This window comes from Prunus mume, linkage group LG2 (genome assembly GCF_029339155.1).
Source record: "Prunus mume cultivar Tortuosa linkage group LG2, ASM2933915v1, whole genome shotgun sequence".
In the NCBI taxonomy this organism is placed as follows: Eukaryota; Viridiplantae; Streptophyta; class Magnoliopsida; order Rosales; family Rosaceae; genus Prunus; species Prunus mume.
Genome location: NC_142699.1, coordinates 25,005,102 through 25,026,494, shown reverse-complemented (window position 1 = coordinate 25,026,494; position 21,393 = coordinate 25,005,102). Strand labels below are relative to the sequence as shown.

Below are 21,393 nucleotides of genomic sequence, written 5' to 3'. Positions count from 1 at the left end.
TAAATTCATAAAATTTTAAAAAGAAACAAAAATGTTATGAATTTTAAATTTAAAAAATTAAAAAAATTTATAAGGACCATTTGTGATAGATGCGTGAACCTGCGGGATGTTTTGTGATATATATATATATATATATGCCACGTCAACAAACTAATGAGTTTTTGACGGAACCTAACGACATGAACCATTTGTGATTATGCATACTAATCTTGATAACCACGAATAACAAAAAAAAAAAAATAAGGAATATAATCTGATCGTTTCGTAAACCTTAGGAACGTTTTGTGATAATAAGATACCTTCATTCAAATGTAATACAATATTTGATACGTGTACAAGCCAAAATAGTAGTTACATTTACGAGTTACCAGAAAAAGAAAAAACATAATGATCACTCCAAAAAATACTATAAAATTATGTTCAGTCCAAACAGAAAAATCAATCAATCGAGAAACAGCTTTTGCTGAAACGAATGGACCCACCTGGTGGCCCTCCTTTTCCTTATGACAATGACATGTGTTTGGTTAGTTGGCCCAACTCCAGTCAGTGAGACCAAGCCGCGCAAATAAAGCCCAATTATTATCGAACCGGTAACGGAAACAGAAACGGACGTTTGTCAACGAACAGAAAGGAAGAGTCAAGTCAATAGTGGAGTTCCAAAGGAAACATTAAAAAGTCTCTATCTATAGACTTTTCGTTAACGGAAGGTCACGAGTCCGTTAAATTCCGCAGGTCGGCGACTAGCTCATCTCTGTTTCTCAACTGCCTTCGTTCAAAGTCCATCTCTTGATATTTATTATGAATTTGGAAAGCTGGGTTTTGTCGTAGGAAGTGGGAAGAAAAGGAAAGGAGGTTGCTTGAACATAACAAGAAAGAATTTTTGGTAAAAAAAAGAAGAAGAAGAAGAGTTATGGAGTCATCCAATGGGAAAGAGAGTGTGATGAGCATGCAAGTAAATGAGGGGATGGAAGTAAATGAGGGGATCGAAGAATCAAACTTTGAAAGCAATGAGATTGAGAGGAACAAGATGGGCATCATGAGAGCTCTTGTGGAAAGGGAAGATCCCTCCTCCAAGGTTGGAATTGGACAACTCTTCCCACTCTCTCTCTCTCTCTCTCTCTCTCTCTCTCTCTCTACCCTTTCCTCTTTTCCTGTTTGTCACTTTACTTTTGTTGACAATTCCTCTGATTAGAAATTATTCTAAATTTGGTCTCACTTTTTCCTAATAACTTGCTTTGCTTAGCCCTCATCTTCTATCTAATGATACTACTAGCTTAGATTGTTAAAGCTAAAATGGTTGCGATTTCAGATGATAATGATTAGGGTGATTGAGCATGTATGGTTAATTGGTTTGGTAGGAGATGAAGCTGGTTTCAATTGAACTGTTTTGTGCTCAAACTGCTGATGGATTAATGTTGATATTCAAGGAAAATTAATAAACTTGTCCTTTCTATATACACAATCTATTTTTATAACAAAAATTAGTGTTTAATTTAAACTTTTGCATACCCAATTTCAAGATAGGCTACATTGTTCTCATACTTGCATGATGCTGGCATGCTATGCAGGATGTGGATGATTTCATGATCCGGAGATTTCTGCGGGCGCGTGATCTGGATATTGAGAAGGCTTCTAACCTGTTCCTCAAGTATCTGAGTTGGAGGAAGTCATTTGTGCCAAATGGTTCCATCTCAGAGTCAGAAATTCCAAGAGAGCTTGCTCATAACAAGCTGTTTATGCAAGGTCTGGACAAGACGGGACGCCCCATCGTCGTCGTTTTTGGTGGGAGGCATAAGCGCACCAAACTAGAGGAGTTCAAACGTAAGGCCTGCTATTCTAATGAAACCAGAAAAGTTCTTGCATTCAGTTTAAATTTTGACCGTCTCCTTTTGCAGGTTTTGTAGTCTATAGCCTTGACAAAATAAGTGCCAGGTAACTCACATGTTAGTTATGGCAGTTGATATTTGGTACTTCAGTCAGTTGAATATGATAGTTTTAAGGGGTTATCGATATTTTAGAATGTGCCCTGAATAATTGTAGCCATGTCATATGCTCTATGTTATGTTTATCTTTCAGAATGCCAGCAGGCAAGGAAAAGTTTGTATCCATTGCAGATCTTGAAGGATGGGGATACGTCAATAGCGACATTCGTGGATACTTAGCAGCTCTGTCGATCTTGCAGGTTCGACTTTCCTCATTACATTCCATCAAACAAGTTTCCAAATGATTGTCTTTGATCGAGTAGGTGGAACAGATGCAATTGGAATGTGTAGCATCTCTGTTCAACTGTGGCACATTGGAATGACATTTACGTTTTAACGTCACTCAGACGAGGTAATAATGGTTACTTGTTTTCTTGGACAGGATTGCTACCCAGAAAGGCTTGGCAAGTTATATCTTGTTCATGTGCCTTACGTTTTCATGACGGCATGGAAGATGGTTTACCCATTTATTGACAACAAAACCAAGAAGAAGGTAAAAGTACTTCTTTACCAGGAAAAACAGGGTCATCTGCACATCTTGCTACTTTTACACCGCTAACAACTACCAAGTGATCGTTTAGTTTAACTCGATCATCTGTTTACCGTATAATCTTGCAGATAGTTTTTGTTGAAAACAAAAAACTGAGCTCCATGCTGCTCAGTGATATTGATGAGAGCCAACTCCCAGATACATATGGAGGCAAATTGCCGTTAGTTCCTATCCAAGACTGCTAGCTTTTTGGCTCAACTCTAGGCACTTGCCAATTGATGTTGGTTAAAGGCGGCCCTCAGATACATATGGATGCAAAGCTCCCATTACTTCCTATCCAAGATTGCTTTGCCTCTTATGTTCTCCTACTTACAGGCACAACATAATAATTAGAGTTTACAAAACAACTATCTATATTCTTCCCCATTGGGCATATGCCAATTGCAGCGGTCTAACATTTGGAGTTCCAGCTACTTTTCTACCGCTTAGCATGTTATCTGTATTAAATTCTTATAGTTCAATTGCCCACATTATTGGACCTTCGTCCACAAATCTGCAAGGCAAATGCAAAATGTGCTACTTGTTAACAAAGTTTCTGGAACATTTCATCTGGCATTGCAAGATATTGAGATGGAAGTCATCTTGCTTTTGAGTAATTTGATGGCTCCAAATAATTGCAGGGCCAGCCGTATCCTGCCAAACTATAGCCAAATTGAAGAAAATTTGCACTCATTTTAGGTAGCACATAGGTCGGTAGTTTTGGGGCTTGTGTAGGAGCGTGTATCATGGAAATCCATAAATGCATGATGGATCTCTAAGATATAGTTTAATTGTGTCCCCCAAGTCAACTATGCTTTCAAAAAGTAAACCGTATACTCAAGCATCAATTATTCAATTGAATCAACTGAAGTACCATGAAACTCAACATAGTAAACAAAAATGTAATCGTATTATTCAAGACATCGGAACTCCAACCAGTACCGATTGCAGGATACAAAATCCAACATATGTAAACCATGACTAGAATAAAAATTGAAGTTTGCAAACATCACATTCCCTGATGTAGAGGAAGCTATGAATAATGAGACCTCGCGTAAAAATGATGCACCTGAAAAAATAAAAACTGCCCAGCAATGCTCATCCAACCAGCAGCTTGTTCTCGCTCAAAAAACTGTAAGTGGGTACCTCTAGATTGTATGGTGCAGGTCCCTTGCGGATCCTGCCAGAAATGTCGTAGTGTGAACCATGGCATGGGCAAAACCAACCACCAAAATCACCAGCATTTGGCAAGGGGATGCATCCTAAGTGAGTGCAGACCCCAACAACAACAAGCCATTCTGGATTCTTAACCCTCTCTGCATCCTGTTGGGGGTCACGAAGGGACTGAACATCTACACTATTAGCCAACTTGATGTCATCTTCAGTCCTGCGCCTAATAAAAACAGGCTTCCCTCTCCACTTCACAGTAACAGTAGTACCAGGCTCAATGCTGGACAGATCAACCTCAAGGGAAGCAAGGGCAAGGACATCTTTGCTGGCAGACATGCTCAGTACAAACTTGAGGACCAGAAGCCGGATCAAGGAGGCATACACAAATCTGCCACCTGTCAAGATGAAATAAGCAAATGCACGCTTGCTGGGGTCACCAGGTGGATATCTTTCATGGTTGTACTCATCATATACAATTTTTGAAGAAGGATTCTTCACAGCTGCCACAGTAGCTGGGATTTCTGAAATAAGACCAATATCATGTCCAGGAGCAAGGGCTTCAGAGGAAAATCCTGAAATGAGGAACCAACCTTTCAACAAACAAGGTTCCATAGAACAATTGAATCTCATGCAAATAAGTTTCAAGACTAACATGTGAAGAAACATCACATTTTCCCCTCTACACAATGAGACAGGCGCATCAGCAAGGCATTTTCCAATCAAATAACTAACTAGAGGCATCTATCAAGAAACAAAGATAGCTAGAGTATAACATAACCTAACTATCAACCCCAGCCAAAAGAGTGCAAAGCATATGAAATATCCGTAGCAAAGCATATGAAATATCCGTATAGTACAGAAACTAAACGCAAGTTAATAACTCTGAACAGAAGCTACTGCCTACATTTTTTCAAAAATTCGACGGACCTATCTAGATATCCAGCAACTAACAATTTAAATAAACGCCACGTGCACCCAGGTCTTGATATTGTGTCAGGGTATCAACTGAGCTTGTGTAGTTAACCATAATCCTTAACGAAATGAGATTTATTATAATCAAAGAGTTAACGACAGTTTTTCCAGAATCCAGACAATGCATAAAAACAAACAAAGGTTTCATAAATAGACTGATTTTTCTGTCCTTTCATTATCGCGGACTTATTTCAATCTCAATAAATGAAGCACAAATTTACTAAGAAGGATTCAAAGCACAAAATTGATTCAGCAATAGAATACCAAAGCAAGTATCAAAATCAAATTAAAAACACATCGATCTGGAGCAAGCACAAACGCTATGCTTTAACAAATCATAAAATCCCAGGTCGAGTGACATGTCACATACTCAATTAAAACTCTGAAATGCCCATTTCGATTTGACCAAAGATCCTACTACGGAAATATTGGATTGAAAATGACAATGAAAATAAGCAAAAATGAGAGAAATGAAGATTACATAAGCATTATGAACCAATTTCAATTTCTGAAGTCTAAAAAATTAGAATCCTGACCGGATGGAACAAGCAGCCCTACACAATAAAAGCAATCAATTGTAAAAGAAAAAAAAACCCTAAATAAATCTGAAGCAGAAGGTGGGGGGATTAGGGCAGACCTCTGATCAGAGATGGAAAATGGGAATGGAAGAAAAATTGATTGGGGGATCTCGAAGGGCCATCGGAGGAAGAGTCGTCGTTGTTATTGAAAAGCGGATGAGATCCAGAAACAAAGGCTGGGGTTGTCTGCGACGACCTCCAAGCCACTGCAGAAGATGAAAGCCTTCTTCCCGCGATTCGCAGCATCTTCTTCTCTTTCTTCCTGCTATCGCTATGGCCTCAACCCCTCGACACACGAACTAAAAAGCCTACTTCTGTTTTTCTTTTATTTCTTTTTCTGTTGGTTACAGCGAACAAAGCTATATTTGACCGTAGCAAAGTCCAACTCCAATAACAGATAAAGATTGGACCAAATTTCGCAACTCCAGGTGCAGGTGTTACGACGCCGTTTCATTGACGACAGCTCGCAGTTCATAATATAAAGACAATTTTATCCTGTGAAAAAGAAAAAATTGGGATTAATGGTGTGGGAATATTAATAATTAGGATGAATATTATAGTTTGTCTTTTAAAAATTTAAAAAAGGAAAGACAGTCGAACATGAACCTCTATGTTCGAAACCTCTTCCTGGGTTTGAAATTTTTATTTTGGGACATTATGATCTCCCAATTATTTTCTCTCATGTGCCAAGGGATGAGTAATGCTAATGACAATAAAATTGTGCACCAAAATCACATGGCAAACAATGCTTCCGGAGTAAATAAACGACTACAAATTTTACTTGCTCAAGCACATTCAGGCTGAAGTCATACTTCTGTCATTGCACAACTTTGCATTGCAATAGTAAAAGTACAGGGAAAAGAAACAGATAGATGCTACACACATTCAGAAAAAAGTATCTCCCCAATTAGTTGGTTGTGCTTCATCAACCTTGTAGGCTTTGTATAGTTTTAAAATTTCCGACTTAAAACTATAGTATGTGGATCCTAGTAGTGTTAAAACCACCCTAGATCTACTCATCCGCAGATGCAGAAGAATGATGGGGAAAAGTCGCCCACACATCGGCCCAACTCCTCAGTCCCTCGGTTACCTCCTTCACAACAGATGCTGCTTCCTTCACATCAACACGGATTTGATCCTTGCTGTCTCTCTCTCTGATTGTCACAGACGATGTAGTATCAACCGTGATTGCAAAAGGTACACCCAGTTCATCAGTTCGTGCATAACGTTTCCCGATTGAGGTACCTGATCAAACAAACAATCACAGTCAGAAACTCAAATAATGATTGGTAATTTAGTGGAACAATACAAAACAGGATATACTTAAGCTACAATGGGGAATTAAAACGAGATAAATCTCTCATTTACATACCTGTAATATCAATTTTATGAGATATGCCAGCAACAGTCAATGACTTGGAAATGTCTTTAGCAATATCCTCATACTTTTGATTTTGGACGAGTGGGAAAACCGTACACTTAATAGGTGCAACAATTGAGGGGAAAGCAAAAACATTTAACTGTTCATTCCCAGCTTTACTCGCCCGTGTGTAGTATGAATGCTCATAAAGACAATATATAATCCGCCCAATACCAAAAGAAGGCTCAATTACAGAGGGCGTGAATACTCTTTGGTGTTCTTTCTTTTTCTCCTTTGAAATTTTCACCATGTTCTTCTTGATAGATACATTTTTCCCTAGAGTGCAGACATAAAAATCCACCTCCCCTTTCGACTCTAAATCAGCTTTCAATGCGAAAGCTTCTTTTTCTTTCATGGACTGAAATGCATGAGGTAATACATCAACACAAAAACATATTTATTAAAAGTGAGAAGATGATAAACCAGAAGACAATATTCTATATTCACCTCCAAAGCTTCAACTACATTCTTTTGGCTCCCTTTGAAAGCAAGGCCGATCTCTTTCTTTACTGGAGATATAACCAATACCTGAAATTATATAACAAGTCAAAAATGGTAGACTCTTCTTACAGACGAAGTCAGGAAATGTGTTTACTGACAGATAACATCAACGATGTACATGATCTGCATGAAACTTTACCTCTACTTCTCTAGGTTCTGGAAATTTTTCATGAGCCACAAGTGCTTCGCCACTTTTCTCCTATCATAAAACAAGAAACAACACTTTTTAAAATATAGTTTTCTACACCAAAGCAGAATATACACTCAGCATCACTTTATGTTGTAAATCTTCTCTCGTGATGGTAGAACTGTTTCATTCTTAAAAATGAAGTTCTGAAATTGGCAAATAAAATACTACTGGACCAAAACACTACCAAATGAAACCAAAAATCAATCAATATACATTTAAAATGCTACCATATCAGCATAATGATCAATGAAAAAGCAGTCTACAGTTAAGCTTTTTAAATTAAAAATATCTATCAAGTCCTTACCGAATGAGCACGCAAGTCATATGCTGATCTATCAGCTATACCAACACACTCAATCCAGCCATAGGAACTCTCAATCTCAGCATCCCAACAATCAGCGGCATAGTGAGCCATTTCATTTGCAAGATGCTGGCGAAACCTCAATCGTTTCTTGTCTATACCTAAACGAGTGAGGAAAAGATACACTCTGCCAATGAAGTAGCCCAAAGTTTGATTGTTGACTATTCCCTAAATAATGTGAAATTGCACCATCAAACTAAGATATAGAAAACATATATAAACATAAAACAAGGTCAGATAAAAGTTGGCGGAACCCAACCTTAGCTACTGCTTCATCCAATCGAATTGCCTTTGCAGATTTGCCCGACATTTGTAATTCCCTTGGGAACATCAAAAACTCCAACTCTGCAACTTCTGAAAACTTTGGGGTGAGATTTATCTTCAGGATCCACAAAGTGCTCAATCTCTGCAAGTGTGAATTCCCGAACTCTCAAAAGGCCTTGGCGAGGAGATATCTGCACATTATAATAACAAGTTAGGAATTGATTATGGATCACACAAGCTGGAAATTCCATGATGGCTTAACTTCAATGGGAAACTAGAAGAAGACTGGGGACAAAAACCACTGAGCAATAACAGAGCATGACACAAGTTACATGACAATTTTATATATAAATATATATATTATTTTGTAGGTATAGATGTAGTATTATTGTTTAATGATAAAGCTGATAAACCACACACAATTTTCGTGCCTTTCAGTCCCAATAAAGAGTGAAAGACTATATTAGTAAGAAGAATAAATAGTGAAAGACCATGTCTGTGAATGCCCTGAAAAAATCAAGCATGATCTTATTTCGGAATCACAGGGAAGGATTTATAACCTCGTTCCTAAAAGCCTGCCCAATCTGAGCTGCAGCAAATGGTAGCTTGTTGCCATTGTAATAATACAGGTCTTTAAAATTCACAAAGATGCCTTGTGCAGTTTCTGGACGCAAGTACCTGCAGAAAATGAGGTAACACATAAAATAAGAATGAGCAAGGCAAAATTCCATGGATATTGATACTAACATTACAGAAAAAGTTTTGATAATATGTTTATGTGTCTGAAATGCTCACCCAGGGATCAAGCCAGATGGACCAATTGAAGTTTGAAACATTAAGTTGAATGGATAAGGATCGGATAAAGGATTCTTTGTGTCAGGGGATACAATCCCATACTCCTTTATCTTTGCACCTAGTTCTTCAGCTGAGAAGTCGTCTAACATTGCAAGTACATGTTTAAGCTCTTTGGCCTTCTCTGCAGCAATGTTGAGGTCCTTCTGGAGCTTATCATTACAAAAATCCTTGAGCAAGTGATCGGCCCGGTAGCAAGTCCCAGTTTCCTCGTCCTTAACCATAAGATCAGTGAATTTCTCGACATGTCCTGATGCCTTCAGAACCACCTCAGGTGTCACACAAGGACAGTCAACTTCCAGCATGTTCTCCTCAAGCACAAAATGCTGCAAGACGATAGAAAAAGGCTCAAATCATTGATTATGCATTCCTTTCCCTAAGCTGTAATGTTCTTCACACATACCTCCACCCATGCACTCATTTCTTCTTCTTCTTTTTTTACTTACAACCATTCTTGAATTTCAAAAGCTTGTTACCAATTCCTTATAAGTAAATTGTGAAAATAAATTACACATAAATTTAAATCCCTTCCAGTTGGTAAAAAAATCCCATGCAGACTCCCATAAGCAGATTATTGAATTAACAACTTAAACACGAACTAGTCTAGAGTTTTCATCCAATCGAAACAATAAAAAAGTAGACAAATTAAATCAAACGAACCTGACGCCAAAATGCGAGGACGTTGGACTTGACGGCGCAACCGGGCGGACCATAGTCATAGAGTCCCGCAACGCCACCATAGATGTTGAAAGATTTTATGTAAAACAGACGCCGTTCCAGCGTATTAGATACCGCTTGGCGGAACGCCTCCCTGTTGACCGAGCCATCGGCGCTGCTCAATGTGGCTTGAAGGTCTTTTTCGATCGAAGCCTTCTGGAGCTTCAACGCGTTCAAGGCTTCAATGGCGGCATCAATCTCCGACTTGGCCGCCTTGCCAGCTTTGAGAGATCGGACCTGGTTGCCTTGGTTCTCGACCTCCGATTGCTTATCGGCAAGGGCTTTGCGGAGCGAGTCCTCTGGAGCAGCCATTGTTGGTGTGAATTGGCGCCTGAAGCAGGGAGCTAGAGATGATGTTAGGGTTTTGTGTGAGTGGCGCAGAGTGAGCCGATGGAAAAAACAGGGGCCAAAAGAAGTCGATGAGGAAATGAAGGCGGAGAGTGTACGCATGCGAATTTGTCCACTTTTGGTGGTGAGTAACTAAACCACTCGTTCTGTTTAGGGTTTTAGAAAAGGCAAAGTCAAATCAAAACAACAAATGGAAAGTTTGCTAAACGGTGTCGTTCTTCTTGAATATCCTGATGTGTTGTTTCTGGACCCGTAAAAACACTTGGCCCCACAAAGTTATGTCGAGATTTTGTCACAGGCTAGCGGCCCATGGTGACGTATATTGGGCTGAATTTTTGGCCTCGTTTGTCGGGTACGTAGTAGGATTGCTTAACCAATGTCATGTTTGGTGCTCAAAAATGCATGTAGATAATATAAAAGATAATCTCGTGATAATCCAGTCATGTGCATTTCGTATAATAATTTATCTCATAAAATAGATGGGATACATAATTCCACTACTCTAACTCTTTAACCACGTATTTAAAACCCAAGAGCCGGGACATGACCGCTAGTGCTAAATTCCAATCCGATTGACATGACCGCTAGTGCTAAATTCCAATTCAATCTTAATCGCCAAATATTTGGGAATTATTCTAATGCGATTTTAAAGGGTAAAAGTGGAATTTGAATTTTGCAAGAGAAAACCAAGAGAGGAATGTAGATCCTAAAAGAGTCCCCCCGTCTTTAATACAGTTTGACACGAAGCCATGCTGGCGTAACTACAATTTAAAATTAGGTGGGTTAGCTTTAAATGTGCTGAAAATGGGGGCTGAATCTTACATTTTCTGGGTGGATATTTTTCCTTTTCAAGAGAAATTAGTAAATTGCTTTCCTTTTCTTTATTTATTTTGTCAATATACTTTCCATCCATGACGTGTAAGCTACTTTCCATGTATTCACAAGTGTACTATCACGCCGGTCACGTTTTTACTTATTTAGTATTCAGCAATTATTTTCTTCTTTTTTATCATTATTATTCAACAACTATCATTTATGAGATGATTTTTTCCTAAAAACTCTGCATTTTATTTTTAACTTTTCCAATCAATTCATTATGAACATCAAAACACTAAAAATAATAAATCAAATAATGCAAATTTGTTACATTGTAAACCAAATATTAATTATCTTTTGCATTATAAGGGGAATATAACTTTTGTTCTACTTCATCACTCTCATTCCACTCATGCAAGTTAAGCTATGGCTTGTCTATTAAGTTGTAATTGAGTGAGTTGGAGTTAGAATTCGTAATCCCAATGAAGCTACTTGCTAAACTATATGAAATTTGAGGGAGAGTGGTCGACACAAATTCAATATAAGATGTTCATTAACCCTCTGTTTGGATGAATAAATTGAAAATTGTATAGAATTCTTAGATGATTGAATTTGGATCTCCATCGTTTAAATTTTTGGAAAATAATAATTTCAGTGTTTGGATTTATGTATATCAAATTTTTTAAATTACAGAATTTATAGTAAAAAATGAATTCCTACTCAATATAAATTGTGAAATGATGCATCTTTTGGCTGAAATTAAACTCTAGAATCTCAATCCCAAATTTCCACAATTTTTTATGCACGTCATTTAATAAGTTCCATGCTTAAGTGGTCAAACAATTGAAATATCAATTTCTCCTCTTCAATTCCGAATTTTAGCTAAATTCCGAGTTATTTTCCTCCGTCCAAACTAAGGGTAATATAAATAAGCTAGATTACTAAAATTTTATATTTATAAATATACTATTTTACTTGGTGAATTAAAGTGAATGGGAGAACTTGAAATTTTAGAAATTGTGTGAATGGTATAATGAATTTTTTTATTATATATATTTTAAAAAGCCACTATTGAATGGATTGTTTCTTCATGAACCACTTCACTATCAAGAGTGCAATTCCTCCAAAATCAATAGTTCAATCTTATGATATTGGGTGGGCATCATTTATGCTTTCATTTTCACATGATTAATAAATAATTTGCATAATTCGTAATAGCAATTAAACTCCTTATTGTGATTATGATTATGAATAAATAAACATGTCATAAGACTCGCTGACAGATACTAAATGTTAATGTAACTTTGAACAAACGCTTATGTACCTTTGATTCCTATGAAATAGTTTGAGCACAAACGCTTATGACTACTTTTAGATATTACATCGAATGCTTCGATTGTCAAATTAAATCAACATTCATCCTTTGATCTCAGTCAGCAGTGCAACTCAAACGATAGTTAAAACAAAATTAGCCGTTATATCGCATCTAACTGCACACACGCACTTACAATTCCAATCATACTTTTTTAAGGTAATATGTCAGGGTAGTTGGGTCGTTAACCAACAATGAAGAATTTTTTTCCGAAAGTGAATAGATGGAGCCTTGTGGCGCGAAAGTGCCATGTACAATTTCAAAAGGATATGATGTCTCACCGTATATCAGGTCCGGTGAATGGTTCACAAAGCTGCTTCTTCACTCATCTCGTTCCAACACATAGCTTTCTACATGTATTGTTACTCTGCCCAAAACTTTTTAGTTTAAAAAAGATCTCAAACTTTGTTAAAACAAATTAGGTTACATTTACAGACCTTCAACGGGCCTGACATACAAATATCGGTGAAAATATCGATATTTAGCATCATTTCTGGTTTTTATCCTTGTAGCCAAACAATAAATAAAGAAAATTAGTTGGAATTTCTTCCTTATCTTTTTCTCTCCTCCTTAATTTGGTAAATATCCCTCCCCTCTCCTATCAATTTTTGGTGGTGAAATAAAGTTTTGGAGCGTGACACTTCAATGTGTGCCGGAAATCTTCCCATGTATAGAACACACAATGAACAAGAGGGAAAATCGAAGAATTCAAAAAAATCGTACCAAATACATTCTATATCGACCCCTCCGGCTGTCCTATAAATACCCATTCTAAATTCCTTACTTCCTCACCAGTCAGCACTGTCACTGTCAGGAAGAAGAGAGAGAGAGTATAGTTTTCAGGTCCAGTATTTTGACCTTTACAAGTCAAACACTCGCCACTCTTTTTCCATCACGATGGCCAACGTCAGCGTTAGAGTGCTCCCCTGCGACGGCGACGGCTTTTGCATGGCCTGCAAAACGAAGCCGTCAGCCGAGGAGACGCTCACGTGCAAAACCTGCTACACCCCCTGGCATGTGGCTTGCCTCGCCGTCCCACCCGAAACCCTTGCCGAGACTCTCATGTGGGACTGTCCCGACTGTGCTCCGCCGTCTGACGACGGACAGATCGCCGGTAATACGGTAGCCGACGGAGGAGATGCCGGAAGCTCCGGCGAGCTGATCGCGGCGATCAGAGCCATCGAGTCGGACAAGTCTCTGACCGAGCGGGAGAAGGCAAAGAGGCGGCAGGAGCTGATGTCTGGAGGCGCGCGACCACAGTCCAACGGCGTCGGCGCGAATCCAGAGAAGGACGACAAAACCGTCGGTGAAAACGATGGCCTCGATAATCTCGAGGTCGATATCAAGTGCTCGATTTGCATGCAGCTTCCGGAAAGACCGGTTACGGTTCGTCATCCAAACTGACACCAACTGTCGTGTTCTGAATTTCCGTTTCAAAACATTTTTCTTCTTCTCAACTGCCCATTTATTATCCATATATTATTTAACTTAGAAAATGGAGAATTAAAGTCTCACTTGATCGGAAACTGAGCCGATTAAGAGATTAGATTAATTTAAAGTAATTTAGACTATCATTACAGAATTGTGTTAATTGATTTTATCTCACTTCGTCCTGAAGTGAGCCGTTCTGTCAGGGGATTAGATTAATTTAAAATTCTCTTAAGAGATTAGATTAATTTAAATTGTTTAAGAGTATCCCTTGTATTAAAAAAAAAAAAAAAGAATTGCGTTAATGAATTTTATCTGCTTCTGTGTTTAATTGTTTCAGACACCTTGTGGTCACAACTTCTGCCTCAAGTGCTTCCAGAAATGGGTGAAGCAGGGAAAGCGAAGCTGCGCGAATTGCCGCCGCGCAGTCCCGCCGAAGATGGCGAGCAACCCTCGCATCAACTCTGTGCTTGTGGAGGCCATCCGCATAGCGAAGCAGTCAAACGGCTTCATCGGAGAGGAACAACGAGCTAAGGTGGTTCAATATGTCCAAATCCAAAACCAGAACCGGCCTGACAAGGCGTTCACCACAGAGCGAGCCAAGAAGGCCGGCAAGGCCAACGCCGCGAGCGGCAGAATCTTCGTGACCATCCCGCCTGACCATTTTGGACCCATTCCGGCCGAAAACAACCCTGAGAAGAAGACGGGGGTGTTGGTTGGGGAGACTTATGACGGCAGGATAGAATGTAGGCAATGGGGGGTTCATTTTCCGATGATTTCTGGGATTGCCGGGCAGTCCAAACATGGGGCCCAGTCGGTTATTCTCTCTGGTGGCTATGAAGATGATGAGGACCATGGCGAGTGGTTTCTTTACACAGGGAGGTAATTATATATAATTATTAGAATAATTAGAATAAATTAATTAATAATGATGTTTTAATTAACCTGTTTTGTCTTAATTAATCTTTGGTTTTGTGCTGAACTGTACAGTGGTGGAAGGGACCTTAGTGGCAATAAGCGTACAAATAAGGCTCACACTTTTGATCAGAAGTTTGAACTGAGGAATCAGGCACTAAGAGTAAGTTGCCTACAGGGTTACCCTGTTCGAGTTGTCAGGTGAGTTTTGTGTCTTTATCAAATAGAAAATATCTGATGCGAGAACAAATTTTTGTTTTCTTTATCGTTTAGGTTGAATCTTATGTGTCTTAGCCAACACTAACTATTCTTTTGGGCAGATCCAAGAAGGAGAAACGCTCCTCTTATGCCCCGCCAGCAGGGCTACGATATGATGGAGTTTACAGAATTGAGAAATGTTGGACAAAACATGGCAAACAAGTAAACAACTCTTCATAATTGAATATGTCAGATTTTGATTCATACTTAATATGTTCATTAACAAGAGTTTTGCTCTTTCAGGGTTTTAAGGTATGCAGGTATCTTTTTGTTAGATGTGACAATGAACCTGCTCCTTGGACAAGGTATATATGAATGTCCCCTTTTTTTTGTTTTTTTGTTTTTTTTGTTTCTCTCTATGTCTCTCTTCACTCTTAATTTTTGGAAAATCAATCTGCAGTGATGTTCATGGAGACCGTCCAAGGCCTCTGCCAGTTATTCCGGAGTTGGTGAATGCGATTGATGTAACAGAAAGAAGGGTAGAACCTTCTTGGGACTTTGATGTAAGATTGTTTCATTGCTAATTTATACAGTTTTAGCTGTGACGATTTATATTGATTTAAGAATGTCAATAAACATGTTATTTGTGCATCTCAGGAAGAAAAAGGTTGCTGGATGTGGAAAAGGTCTCCACCGCGTAGCAAAATACCGGTGGATAGTGGGAACCTAGGAGATAAGAAACAAACTAGGAAAGTTATCAAGCGAAAACAGAAAACAACTGTTAGCAAACGGCTTCTGAAAGGTATAGCTTTATGATTATGATAAAATGTGTGTAATTCCTGCCATTTTATTACTACTGCTCATGTAATCACCATAACTCCTTGTTTCCTTAATTTTAATGCAATATGTTTAATAAGCAAATTGTGGTCAATGCAGGGTTGGAATGCTACCTCTGTCATAATGTTATGACTCTCCCAATTACTACGCCATGTGCTCACAACTTTTGCAAAGATTGCTTGGAGGGCGCCTTTGCTGGCATAAGCGCAATGACACAGCGGACATGCCAAGGCAGACGTACATTACGGGCAAAGAAAAACGTGATGAAGTGTCCTTCATGTACGAATGACATAGCAGATTTTCTTAACAATCCGCAGGTATGTAGTCTGCTGCATATATGTTTGGGTAGTCCATATTGAAGTTCACTCCATACTAAAGTGGATGCATCTAATCTTAACCTTAATGCTTGACAAAATTGTACAATACTGTTAAGGCAGGTTTGTGTATGCTACTTCTGTCTGTTTGGTGCAGTTGCAGTTTTATTTTGTTATCCTACTGTGTTTTCAACTCTGATCAGTAATGACTTCTTATTATATGGTTCTACCCTAACACCTGTTTCAGTGCCCAATAAATATTTTAATCAGTTGCAATTTCTCCATTAATATATGTTAACATCTTGACAGGTTAATACAGAACTCAAGAATATCATAGAATCACTCCAGGTGAAAGCTGTTAAGTCAGAGGAAGGTGCTAAAGAGTCAAGTAAACATACTGATGGCTCACATGAAAAGCCTGATTTGGTTGCTGAAGACCTCGAAACTCGCAATGCAAGTGAAATGGCTCTGGATGACGCCAAAGAAAGTGCTGACATTTGTATGACAGAAGCAGAGAGACATGAGGGCAAGGAGCTCTTTAAGCAGCAAGATTCTGTTAACAGTGAGGTAGAACTTGGTCCGGTTGAACCTGCAAAGGCCAACAAGAAGGAACTGCAAGCAACTGCAGTTAAGAGAAACTTAAAGCAGACTCGCAAGCGAAAAAAGGTGAACAACGGAGGTAATGCATTGGATGTCGGGGCAATGACTAGTAGCAAGAGGGGTAAAGTGGAAGCAGCTGCGTGATTTTGCTTCATGAATCGGCAACCAATTCAATTTTTATTGTCTTTAGGAAAGGGGGTCCGCAGCAAAATGGCTGTGTTTTTTTTTCTTTTTTCTGTCGAACAATTGCTGGTTTTTTTTTTTGGGAAGCCAGCCATGGTAAGCATTTATGCTTGTTAATAGTTGTCACTGTTTATTAATATGACAGTGTCAACTATAAAAAAAAATTATTAAATAAAAGGTGTGCCGTTATTCCAATTGCTGCTAATATGTTCTTCAATTCAATAGGAGGCCATATTAATTTTTCAGTTTTAGTGATGATAATGTCTTTCATTGCAGATTTATGTTTTTTAATCTGTCAGCAATGGCTCTTGCCAAATCTTGACTGGCATATAAAATTATATTAAATAAATAAATAAATATTTTGGTAAAGATAATCTAATTAGTTATTGTTCTTTTGAATTGAAATGACATGGTTGCAAGGAAAGAACTCTATAAATATGTAAGTAGCTTTAGAAAAGTGTCTAACACTCAGAGGTTTTGTACAGTATAATCTACCTCAAAATTCTTTTCCAGTAGAACTAGAGACTAAAGAGCCTCTGGGACTCAATACACCTAATCGAAATTCTGACTAAACTTCTCTTGCTCAAGCTTCTCAATCACGGCTTGCTTCTCATCTTCAGGCAGAGAATTGAACGTGAAGACAGACTTGTCACCAATGTCATCCTTGAATTGAAAGTGAAGGGCAGTTCATTACCAAATGTATTGGCCACTAATATTAATCCCAAATGGTAACTGAAAATATATATAAAAAAGGGATTTTTATACAATTAAGTCAATTGGAAAACTACCTTAATTGGTTGAGTGAACTTTCTTCCAGAAAATATCACAAACAAAGCCATCCATAATCCCAGCAAAGAAAGTTTTGTTCCATCATCCATCAAGCCACTCTGTGTTTCAATAAATTCAAATGAGCATGAACTTCATTAATGCCAAGATAAAATAGGATATAAAAGCTAGGGTTCAACTTTGAAACATGAAAAGGATCAGTTTTTAACAAGATATACGCAAGATTAACAATATACCAGGTGCCCAAGAAGGGTGATAGGTATAATGAATGTGAGAATTCCAGCTTCCAATTTCCCATAGCATAGACCTGAAATAAGCACTCTATTTAAATATACTGTGCTAAGGCTTGAATTAAATACAAGGGAGCAAGCCAACGTGATCTAGCCCAGTGAAAAAAATCTAGCGGGGTAGCAGGGTCTAGACTATCGCTTGTATTTAAAAATAAATAAATACAAGTGAGCAACAAGGCAAAAATGTTCACATTTGAGCTCTCTCATTACCTTCCTTGAAAACTAGTCCTGTGAGTGATACAAAGAGAGGGCCAACAAACCAGATAGCTATTGGGTTATCAACAACATACTGAACTAAGCCCTCTCCAGCTGGAAGAGCCAAGCTTGCATATGCAGCCACAGACCCAACAACACCAAGCCCCCAAAATGCTTGCAGAGTGCGCTTAATTTCAGTCACATAGATGTGAATCAGAAACAAAGACAAACCCAACCCACCAGCTCCAATTGCATAGACAAAATCAAGATTGTGCTTCACAATTCCAGTCAAGAAAAAGCTATCAGGCAAGAAGGCAGCAGAGGCAGCAATCACAAATGATGCAGCTGCTGTCACGAGTCCTGACCTGTACAAAATCACCTGCAACACCAACGCAAACCCCAAAAACAAAGATGGGTTAACATAAAAAATACTGGGTTAAATGGAATTAATTAACATAATAATTAGAAAGAGGTACCTCTCGAACGTCGGTGGAGTCAACGGTCCAAGGACCGTAGATTCCTTGATAAACAGTTTCGGCCAAGGAGGTCTGAGGCTGAGAGCTTTCGCCGAGAGCTTTGCACTTGAAAGATTGAAGCCGGACTGATGAAGCCTTATCTGAAGAACAAGACAGAGAGAGCTTGGAACCAGTATTTGTATTGGTAAGCTTCGCAGAAGGAGGAGGAGGGGTGACGATGCCTGCACACAGGCATAGCATTTTTGAAGCCATATGCGTGTGTGTGTGTGTGTGTTCCTTTTTTCTTTTTGGGTAATTAATGCGACTTGAGAACCAAAGGGAATTGCTAATTTTCAGTTATTTTACTTGATGCATAAAAATAAAAACAATCCTTTTAGCCTTCTTCATCAGATGTGTGGATGTCACAAGTGCAGTGGGCATTCCGTACTCAATACGAGAGGAGAAGCTTGTCCTGAAATTCTATTATTCTCCAGTTGATCTTTTGTATAATAGCCTTAAGATGTGAAAATCTTTCAACAACGTTGAGATGGCCGAGTTGGTCTAAGGCGCCAGATTAAGGTTCTGGTCCGAAAGGGCGTGGGTTCAAATCCCACTCTCAACAATAATGTTATATTTTTGTCTCCTTTTTTCTTTTTCTTTTTCTTTTCCGAGGCCAACGGGCCAACAGGCCCAACACTAGACTGCTGAGAGAGAAGCAATGGATGGCCCAAAGAACTCGCAACATAAGGCGACCTTGTTTCCCTAGGCCACCTTCATTTATTCTCATTGGACCACACGACCACGCATTCTCATTGGACCAGCCAAACCACTCATTCTCATTGAACCAGCCCAACCGCTCATTCTCGTTCAAATTGGTTTTCTTAGAGGGGAGGGCGGCAAGACTTCAAGACACAACTATCAACAACCAAAAAACCAGAAGTTGCTGAGTGCGCAAATTATCTTTCTCTTTAGGAACCACGTAGTTATATCAACAAAGTATTTGTTGCTTGGAGCATCATCTAATTTTATCCGTTCATTCAATATAGCAACTTACCTTTGATTTTGAAGGCGCTAGAGCACCACCTTTGGGTTTTATCCATTCATTCTATATAAGGACCAACCTTTGCATTTTAGCAAGGCGTTGGAGCATCATCCAAATCCAAAACTCGGCGAGAGACATTATTTGCCGATTTTTTTGTTTTATTGTTATCATTGTAAAAATATTTGTTACTAACGTATGAGAACCAGGGTCGGCCTTAGAGGTAGGTGAGAGGGACGCCCTTTAGGGTACCCTACAATTTTTTTTTTTTCCAATGATCAAAACCATCTATTTTTTAGGTCTTCATTCATAGATCATCCTTACAAAAAATTAGACAAATCGGAAACCGTTTTGACATCCAATTGTGTCCTACAAAATCAATGAACACGGTGCTTCAAGAAAGTACTAAAATTTTAATAACTCAATTGAATGGTCAAATGATATCGGATTCAAGTGATTTTTTGTAGAGATGATCTTTGAATGTGTATCTACAAAATAGATGGTTTGAATTAGTGAAATACAATCCGAAGTGGGCCCTACAAGGGGTGTCCCTCAAATAAGCTTATTTGAGGGATCCCTCAATTGAAGCTCTTTGTGTATATATATATATATATATATATATACTATTGTCCAACTTTTATTTTATTTTATTTTTAAAAAGTCACCAATGAAATTAAATGAGGAAAGCAATTCCTCTTCCCAGAAGCTCTTCGTTTCCCACGTAGCCAGCAACAATGCCTCTCCTAATTTGTTTCTCCATGGAACTCTTTTTAATCCATTGATCTCTTTATAATCCACCACCATTTTTTTCTCTGTTTTCCCCATCTCCCTTCAATCCATATCCATTATTTTCAATTTCTCTAATCCCTCTTTTCTCATATCATATTGTAATCCTAAGAATCAATCTCACACTAAAAAGCTCACAAATTGTCTTTGAGATTGATGGTGACCAAGAGGGGAGGAGCATGAGAAATTGAAAAGGTAATCATATTGATAATTTTTTCTTTATATTTGTTCATACCCAGCAAACTATTGTTTCAATTTCCAATGGGAACAAAACATAGAGAGATACAGAGTGGTAATCAGATTAATGAATACTTGATTGAATTGCATGTATCTTATCATTATAGATATGCATGAATCAGGTGGAGGTACGGAGTGGAGTTTCTCAAATTTTAGTTTCAACACAGCTAGCCTGAATAAAGCTATGCAAGATTGATGCTTTTTTATATAAGCTTTAACCATGTTTTATTGCTCTTTGTTTGCTGCTTGATTTTAAATTTTTTTTGGTAACACTTTAGTTCATTAGTTGTGTTTGCTGTGCTGGTTGTGTTTGGTGTGTTTCTTTTGTTCATTGGTTGTCTATTTTTCACTTTCTAGACTTAAGAGTTGCACTAGAAAAATGGTTAGGAAACATGAATCTGGAAGTGCAAAAAGAAATAAACGGAGAAAAATAGAAAAAATGATTCAAACTAAAAAAGGAGCTCTTGATAAGTTTTTTAAAACTAGTTCTCCAATTGAAGATTTAGCTGATTATTTACTTAATGAAGGGTTCGGTGATCTCAGTGAGAAAGAAAATAATCTGGAAGAAATGATAGAAAATGATATAAATGAACTGAATGAGGGTGGTGAACTTATTGAGAATGAAAATAATAAGGAAGAAATGATAGAAATTGATAAAAATGAACTAGGGGTGAGCGCGGTCTGGTTCTCATGTAACAACCCAAACCTAAAATTAATATTTAATTATTAATTTATTGGAGGAAAAGACTAAAATGCCCTTAGAATTTTTATTAGGTCAAAGGTTGACTTTTTGACTAAGAAGGAATTTGAGAATTTCAGTTATACCGTTGCGTAGAGCGCAGCGAGATGAATTCGTAGACACGTAGTGGGCCCAAATCCGAGTTGTATTGAAGGAGATACAGTCAAAATAAGTTCAAGGGCAAAATAGTAAATTTGGAAGGTCAGTTTTTTTAAAAACCTTCATCTTCTCTCTCTATCTCTCTGCAGACCCGAGCCCTCCCGATTTTCCCTCCAGCGGTGGCTTCCAAGAGCCACCGTCGCCACCACAGCCACGGGCC

General features: G+C 38.3%; 5 protein-coding genes and 1 non-coding gene across 6 annotated transcripts; 3 read left to right on the top strand and 3 right to left on the bottom strand.

Moving 5' to 3' along the window:
* The first annotated feature begins 772 nt into the window (after positions 1-772).
* Positions 773-3,075, top strand: LOC103322149 (uncharacterized). Its single transcript, XM_008224033.3, has 6 exons — positions 773-1,075; positions 1,569-1,821; positions 1,896-1,932; positions 2,077-2,182; positions 2,365-2,475; positions 2,601-3,075. The coding sequence occupies exons 1-6, from the start codon at positions 911-913 to the stop codon at positions 2,715-2,717; spliced, it is 789 nt and encodes a 262-aa protein (XP_008222255.1). The 5' UTR covers positions 773-910; the 3' UTR covers positions 2,718-3,075.
* A 251-nt stretch (positions 3,076-3,326) lies between these two features.
* LOC103322148 (cytochrome b-c1 complex subunit Rieske-4, mitochondrial-like) lies at positions 3,327-5,589 on the bottom strand. Its single transcript, XM_008224032.3, has 2 exons — positions 5,291-5,589; positions 3,327-4,253 (listed from the first exon to the last, which is right to left on the bottom strand). Exons 1-2 carry the CDS (start codon positions 5,475-5,477, stop codon positions 3,610-3,612), a joined length of 831 nt encoding a protein of 276 aa, XP_008222254.2. The 5' UTR covers positions 5,478-5,589; the 3' UTR covers positions 3,327-3,609.
* A 399-nt stretch (positions 5,590-5,988) lies between these two features.
* LOC103322147 (glycine--tRNA ligase, mitochondrial 1) lies at positions 5,989-10,027 on the bottom strand. Its single transcript, XM_008224031.2, is given in 10 exon segments — positions 5,989-6,476; positions 6,604-7,009; positions 7,099-7,179; positions 7,292-7,351; positions 7,647-7,871; positions 7,963-8,070; positions 8,072-8,158; positions 8,528-8,645; positions 8,763-9,145; positions 9,480-10,027. Coding segments are annotated over 10 exon segments (2,208 nt in total). The 5' UTR covers positions 9,987-10,027; the 3' UTR covers positions 5,989-6,243.
* A 2,837-nt stretch (positions 10,028-12,864) lies between these two features.
* Positions 12,865-16,742, top strand: LOC103322146 (E3 ubiquitin-protein ligase ORTHRUS 2-like). The gene is made up of 9 exons (XM_008224029.3): positions 12,865-13,458; positions 13,841-14,382; positions 14,491-14,616; positions 14,736-14,835; positions 14,917-14,978; positions 15,074-15,176; positions 15,271-15,415; positions 15,550-15,767; positions 16,074-16,742. The coding sequence occupies exons 1-9, from the start codon at positions 12,970-12,972 to the stop codon at positions 16,506-16,508; spliced, it is 2,220 nt and encodes a 739-aa protein (XP_008222251.2). The 5' UTR covers positions 12,865-12,969; the 3' UTR covers positions 16,509-16,742.
* Positions 16,743-16,960: 218 nt separating this feature from the next.
* Positions 16,961-18,669, bottom strand: LOC103322145 (integral membrane family protein). Its single transcript, XM_008224028.3, has 5 exons — positions 18,295-18,669; positions 17,834-18,197; positions 17,570-17,640; positions 17,336-17,434; positions 16,961-17,210 (listed from the first exon to the last, which is right to left on the bottom strand). The coding sequence occupies exons 1-5, from the start codon at positions 18,544-18,546 to the stop codon at positions 17,100-17,102; spliced, it is 897 nt and encodes a 298-aa protein (XP_008222250.2). The 5' UTR covers positions 18,547-18,669; the 3' UTR covers positions 16,961-17,099.
* Positions 18,670-18,814: 145 nt separating this feature from the next.
* On the top strand, positions 18,815-18,895 carry TRNAL-AAG (transfer RNA leucine (anticodon AAG)). Its single transcript has one exon. It is a non-coding gene; the product is annotated as a tRNA-Leu (tRNA).
* The last annotated feature ends 2,498 nt before the right edge of the window (positions 18,896-21,393 follow it).

Coding starts and splice junctions, on each gene's coding strand:
- LOC103322149 (XM_008224033.3), top strand. CDS start 911: ATGGAGTCATCCAATGGGAAAGAGAGTGTGATGAGCATGCAAGTAAAT. Junction 1,076..1,568: donor GGGAAGATCCCTCCTCCAAG/GTTGGAATTGGA, acceptor CATGCTATGCAG/GATGTGGATGATTTCATGAT. Junction 2,476..2,600: donor ACAACAAAACCAAGAAGAAG/GTAAAAGTACTT, acceptor ATAATCTTGCAG/ATAGTTTTTGTTGAAAACAA.
- LOC103322148 (XM_008224032.3), bottom strand. CDS start 5,477: ATGCTGCGAATCGCGGGAAGAAGGCTTTCATCTTCTGCAGTGGCTTGG. Junction 4,254..5,290: donor TTTTCCATCTCTGATCAGAG/GTCTGCCCTAAT, acceptor TCCTCATTTCAG/GATTTTCCTCTGAAGCCCTT.
- LOC103322146 (XM_008224029.3), top strand. CDS start 12,970: ATGGCCAACGTCAGCGTTAGAGTGCTCCCCTGCGACGGCGACGGCTTT. Junction 14,383..14,490: donor TGGTTTCTTTACACAGGGAG/GTAATTATATAT, acceptor TGAACTGTACAG/TGGTGGAAGGGACCTTAGTG. Junction 14,617..14,735: donor TACCCTGTTCGAGTTGTCAG/GTGAGTTTTGTG, acceptor TCTTTTGGGCAG/ATCCAAGAAGGAGAAACGCT.
- LOC103322145 (XM_008224028.3), bottom strand. CDS start 18,546: ATGGCTTCAAAAATGCTATGCCTGTGTGCAGGCATCGTCACCCCTCCT. Junction 18,198..18,294: donor ACTCCACCGACGTTCGAGAG/GTACCTCTTTCT, acceptor TTGGTGTTGCAG/GTGATTTTGTACAGGTCAGG. Junction 17,435..17,569: donor TCACCCTTCTTGGGCACCTG/GTATATTGTTAA, acceptor ATTGAAACACAG/AGTGGCTTGATGGATGATGG.